Source organism: Elgaria multicarinata, chromosome 3 (assembly GCF_023053635.1).
Source record: "Elgaria multicarinata webbii isolate HBS135686 ecotype San Diego chromosome 3, rElgMul1.1.pri, whole genome shotgun sequence".
Classification (NCBI taxonomy): domain Eukaryota; kingdom Metazoa; phylum Chordata; class Lepidosauria; order Squamata; family Anguidae; genus Elgaria; species Elgaria multicarinata.
Window position 1 is genome coordinate 115,203,952 of NC_086173.1, and position 6,000 is coordinate 115,209,951.

The window sequence follows — 6,000 nt, forward strand, 5'->3', positions numbered from 1 at the left end:
ACTGTGCCATAAATATAAAACACTATTTAAAAATATATATATAACTTTTTTTCAACTTTATGGCAATGAATTTCAGTTTTATCAGAAAAATTATCAAAGGTAAAAATAACTCAAGCATTTTAATAGCTAGTGTTGTTAGGACCTATACAACCTCATGTACAGCTTCAAAATATGCAAATCAAATATCACTTTTGTTATGTGAAATGCTAAACAGAAGCAATAGGACCTATCAGTTAACAAAATTCAAGATGCAAATATTCCCAGTAGAGAGTTAAGTTCTTTACAAATGTTTGGTTTCTTTTGTACTCCCCCTCCTTAAAAGTTTTTTTTTATGGACACTTGTCTTTCCTGTAAAACCATGCCACTACTGCCTACAAATTCTACCAGTTAGGTTTTTGTTTTTCTGCTTTTATGGTTGCTGTAACTTTTCCCCCCACTCAGTGTTATGATCTGAACCCAAGGAAATCTCTGTGACAGTCTAACAAAAAGGGAGAGGCTATGAAAGTCAGTCATGCCATTCGACAGGCGTTCATCTGGAATCTTTAATAAGGCTGGAAATGGAATCTGGGGTGGGGGGAATCCACTAGAAGTCCTTTTTTGAAAGAAAGAAAGAAAGAAAGAAAGAAAGAAAGAAAGAAAGAAAGAAAGAAAGAAAGAAAGCATACACACACAGACCCCGACAAAAACAAATCACATTTAGGAAACCGAGGAGGAAAACTTTGCAACTAGCAAGCTGCTATCAGGGACAAAAGGTAAAGCCCTAAAACACTCTTTCTTTTTTTATATCACCTTACAAACACACCCGGTCCCCTTTTCCCTTCGGTCTAATGACCAGGCCTGTAGCCAAACCAGCCTCCAGTCATTAAAATAACAAAGACCAGGCTATCGCCTTTTATCCCCTCTCCCAGGGCAGGTCTAGTTAAGGAGGGGGAAGAAGGGGGGCGCGGATAAAAGACCTGTTGAGTGACTTCACACTTGTTGGCTTCTCCCCTCGGCCGCCCTCCCTCCTCCTCCTCTCCAACTTCCTTTGGTGCGAAAATGCAGTCAAGCTCCTCCACTAGCAGCCATCCCGAATTCTAGAAATGTCATCCCTTCAAATCATCTGCCAGATGGAGACAGCGAGCGAGCAAAGTGTGTGCGTGTGTGAGAGAGAGGGGGAGAGCGAGAGAAGGGGGGCATTAGGGACTACCCTTGTCGAATCGCTGCATCCCGTTGCGCCTCCTCTCAGGATGGCAGGCTGCCTGGGCAAAGCCACCACCTGCGAATGCCCCGCCCCGCTGGGTTCCAAAGCGCCTCTTGCCCCCACCCCCACCCCCGGCAACGCGGTACCTGGCAGCTCTTGGCACCTCTTTCCTCCGTTAGTGCAAGTTGTGCAGACAGAAAAGAGAAAGAAACATAACTCACTGCTGCTGAAAAAAGAAAGAAAGACAGAAAGAAAGAAAGACAAAGGCTTCGTTCTTTCTTTCTTTCCTTCTTTTCTTTCTTTCGTTCTTCTTTCTTACTTACCCTCCAGCCACAACCATCGCCCGCTGGCCCTTTTCGGCCACCGCCAGCCCCGCCGCTGCCTCCAGCGGAGACGGCGAGCCGCGGGCCATCGAAACAGGCGGTGAGGGAGAAGAAGAAGGAGCAGAACTTGAGCCACGGTGCCATCGCCTGTCTCGCCGCTGCAGACTCCGGAGTCTAAGCGCCAGCAGTAACTTCAGGTTGGAGAAGGCACGGAGGGGAGGGAAAAGGCAGCTGCACGCATGCGCGACGGAGTACACCGAGACCGGGCAGCTCCTTCCCCCACCGCCCGCGCGCGACCCACTACCTTGCCAGGGGTACGAGCGGGGGAGGGGCTGGACAACCACTACCATGTGTCTAGGTGCGGCAGAGGTCAATTGCTCTCCCTCCACCCGGTTCGAGGGCTTTATGATTTAATTTGCAACATCTGAGATGCAGTAAACTCAACGGAGAGTGTTTCTTTCCTCCCTTTGCATCAAAGGAAAAAGGAGAAGCTGTTTAGGAAAAGAAACGGGAATGGTGGGGAGACACAAATAAAAAAACCACCCACATTAGGCTTCCAAAAATAAAGTTGAAAGGAATGCGAGGTGAGGATCTTTACAAAGAACCCTGCTAATTCACTCCTGCGCTGTTTACACGTCCAGAAGTACAACAGGACAAAAAGACCAACATAGATGCAGAGTACATAGATGCAGAATGGTTTAGCCCTCTCTTTTCCTTTCCTTACCATGTAAATAGAAGTTGATTAGTCTGAGCTGATCAAGTCTCTAACCCCATTCCAATGTCCTCTTAAAGCAAATTTCACTCAGGAGCAGGTTTTGCTCAACAGGTTGCTAAATTCTGACCCGGATGTGCACTTACAGGCATTCTGCTGCATGCCTGTACATTCTTTTTAAAATGTGTGCACAACTTGTTAATGCCTTAGTTACAGTAGATCCCTGTCAAGGAAGAGATCTTGAAACTACTGGAAATAATTCACAGGAAAACATTGTGATGAAGTATAGGGATATGTTAAAATGAATGATGGTAAGGATGTCCATTGGAAACAACAGGAGATATCAGAAGATACAAAGGAAACAATGAGAGCTGCAGCTGACAAGGCTTGATCTACATTACTGCTTTATAGTGGTATTGAAGTGCAGTGATAACTGTTGGGGCATGTTACCCTTTCCATATACCCCTTTCATGGTGCTATTTTCTGCTTTTTATTCCATATTATCCAAAACACCAAAACAAATGTCATTGTGTGTCCTATCAGGTCTGAATGTGCAAGAGGAATATAGTGTTACCATAATTGGATCGTAATGATTTGACACAAAGTGTAAATCCGGCCCAAGTGACATGATTTGACTCTTCACATTTTAAGTAATGAAACAGAAAGAGTGATAGAAACCAACTGTCTCATTTATCTCTGTCCCCTTGGACTCCTTCCATTCCACCTCCAGACCCATTCCTTGCTTTATTTGTAGTTTGCAGTTATTTTAATGGAGCTCAGTCATGCTTATTACCATTCACACATCCCAATCTCGCAGCACATCTTTCACCATGAAGGGCATACCTCACCAGCCAGCCGGGCTTGTGGCCCCAGGGAGGCTGCCACCAGGGTCTGCCAGTCCTGCTCCCAGGGTTTCATTGAGGGCCACAATGGGGGAGTGGGCAGCGAAGCAGGTCTGCCCAAAGCAGGTGGAGCAAGTGGCATTGGCAGGCCTTCCGATGGTGCCGGGCAGTGGGGGTGTGCCTGGGTCTCAGGCGGTCTTCCTCCTCCGAGATCCCTCCTGCTGCTTGGGATGGCAGCTTCCTGCCCAGGGGCCATGCCCTTGCTGGGGGGCCTGAATGATTTTTTTCACTGGGGCCCAAACTCGATCTCGGAGGCCCTGGCAACAACCATGTTGCCCCCCCCACCAGGCCCGCCACAGGTTGGATAATCACACGGGGCATAGCCCTGCTCCTTACATCATGTCAGGGAGTGTGGTCCTCCGTTGTTGCTGTTTTTTCCTCGCAGCACATAGAAAGGGAGCCAGGCTGCCCCACATCTTCACTGCTGCCTCCAATCTGAGATTGTATGCCAACAACAGGGGAATCCCCAGTTATCTCTGAATTCCGAACAGAGACAGCAGCAGGGGGGATACCCTCTGAGGAGATTCCCCACCCCCTTGAAGAAGCTCCACCCCCTTGAGGAATCCCAAGGGGCTGCACGATTGGATTGGGGTTTCTGGCAGGCTGTAGGTTCTGTAAGCTTGGTATAAGATGAGACATACTACCGCAAGATCACCTATTAAACCATTATGTCTGAGTTGGTCTCTCTGCCTCTATTCTGACAGTGTAACCACAAAATCACACCAGCTTTCTCAATATAGAAAGAGATGCACTGCCAGATAGCCAGTAATACCATCATTTAGGGCTAGAAGAAATTTGTTCTGGAGAGTGGGCAATTATAGTACTCCCTTCTATGATAGGCATTCAGCTACCCTCACCCAAATTCATCTTCTCTATATGTGTTGTACTACTGGAGATGATGGGAGCTGTAGCCCAACATATCTGGAGGTTGAGAGAAAAGGCTGCTAGATTACTATTCCTTAGCATTGGCCAGGTTTGAAGGTTCCCTTCCCCTGGCTCTGACCCTTCTCTCAGCCTCCCCAGTATTAAGTATTAAGCTTCAGTATTAAGCTGAATTCCAACCAAGAATGGCCAAGGAGATTTGGGCTGGCTTCTCTTTCCTTGTCTTCCTTCGCAAGTATCAAGAGACACTAAAAAAAAGGGGGGGACAGTAAAAGAATATAGCCATTATTACAGTCTCAAGCATTATCTGCATCCCATTCATTGTTGTAAGAGATGTTTGCCCAGTTCAGAAATGTGTCTGCATAAAGCTCTACCATGCATGTGTTTTCACACATATCATACATAATTCATACATAGTCAATCCAATTTCTCGCACCTCTATTCCTAATCTTCCCCCAGTGAAATTAATGGGGGAAGATTAGGGTTGCCTGAGAAATCTGCAATGGATTCAAATGAATTTGGATTTTCAATTATTCCACGGCAGACCAGCTTTTTCTGAGTTGCGCGGATTCTGAGAAGTTCAAAACTTGCTAATTTATTAAAAGCATTTATTAATTGCTTTTCTGTCCACCAGATGCACATTATAAAATCCAAAGAATCAAAACATAATTAAAAAAAAAATCAAAACCATTCTTTAAAACAGGCCAAAACAATTTTAAAAGCCGAAGGCTGGTGAGTAAGCCAAAGGCCTGGTATTTTAAGTATCATACCAACTTGCGTTTCTGTCTTTATGCATCCATCAAAGCTCCTGTACCTGGACCATATGGATGGGTTTAGGTGATTTTTAATCAAATATGGGCTTTGTCTAAAAAATCTCCAGCTTTAAAACAGAATCAAAATTTAAAAAATAAAATAGAGGCACCCACAGAATCCTCTGGGATGACTTTTCACTATTCACAAGGAAGACTAGGCTGACAAGTTTTGTCATGGATACTTCATTCTGATTGCTGCTAGCACCTTATCTCTCCCTTTTTACACCTAGGCAGCTGGGGATTTGCAACAGAGAATTGAATAGATGGCATAGCTATACATACACTTTAATTTTTTTTCAATTTCAGATAGTGTTTCAAGCTACTGTTTATCTTTTCCCTGTATTATATCAAATAATGTATTATGAGCATTTGGTAAAGATACTGAATCTAGGGTGACCATATGAAAAGGAGGACAGGGCTCCTGTATCTTTAACAGTTGTATTGAAAAAGGAATCTCAGCAGGTGTCATTTGTATATATGGAGAAGGAAAGGAAAGGAACCTCTCATGCAAGCACTGAGTCATTACTGACTCTTGGAGGGACGCCAGCTTTCACTGATGTTTTCTTGGCAGGCCTTATAGCAGGGTGGTTTGCTGTTGCCTTCCCGGGCCATTATTACCTTTCCCCCAGCTAACTGGGTACTCATTTTACCGACCTCGGGAGGATGGAAGGCTGAGTCGACCCGAGCCGGGTGCCTGAAACCAGCTTCCGCTGGGATCGAATTCAGGCCGTGGGGAGAGTTTCGGCTGCAGAAACTGCTGCTTTACCGCTCTGCGGTGAATTTCCTCTTCATCAAAACAGTTAAAGCTGCAGGTGCCCTGCCCACTTTTAAATCTGATCACTCTAGTATAGCTTCTACACTTTAACTGTTGTGGTGAAGAGAGAATTTCACAAGGTTCTCCATATATAAAAAAAACACCTGCTGAAATTCCCTTTCCTATGCAACTGTTAAAGATACGGGAGCGCTGTCCTCCTTTTCATATGGTCACCCTAATACTGAATTGCCGAGCTGTGAATACCAATGAGGCAAACAAAGAATCGGTTAGATAAAAAAGATTTATTTGAGCAAAGAGAACATAGGTTCAGGCATAGAATAGAAAACAGAAAGTAGCATTCTCATTAATAAAAACGCAGCATAATGCTACCTACGGGTAAACTCCAATGTGTTCTGTGGAGCGTACTCCATT

The 6,000-nt window shown here is 45.0% G+C and overlaps 1 protein-coding gene across 2 annotated transcripts in view; it reads right to left on the reverse strand.

The window, feature by feature from the left end:
• IL17RD (interleukin 17 receptor D) overlaps nt 1–1,693 on the reverse strand; it is a 58,024-nt gene extending 56,331 nt beyond the window's left edge. For both annotated transcript variants that reach the window (XM_063121288.1, XM_063121287.1), the window contains exon 1: nt 1,507–1,693. In XM_063121288.1, coding sequence (XP_062977358.1) covers nt 1,507–1,650 — 144 coding nt within the window. In that variant the 5' untranslated portion in view covers nt 1,651–1,693. The remainder of the gene's footprint in view (nt 1–1,506) is intronic.
• Nucleotides 1,694–6,000: the final 4,307 nt, after the last annotated feature.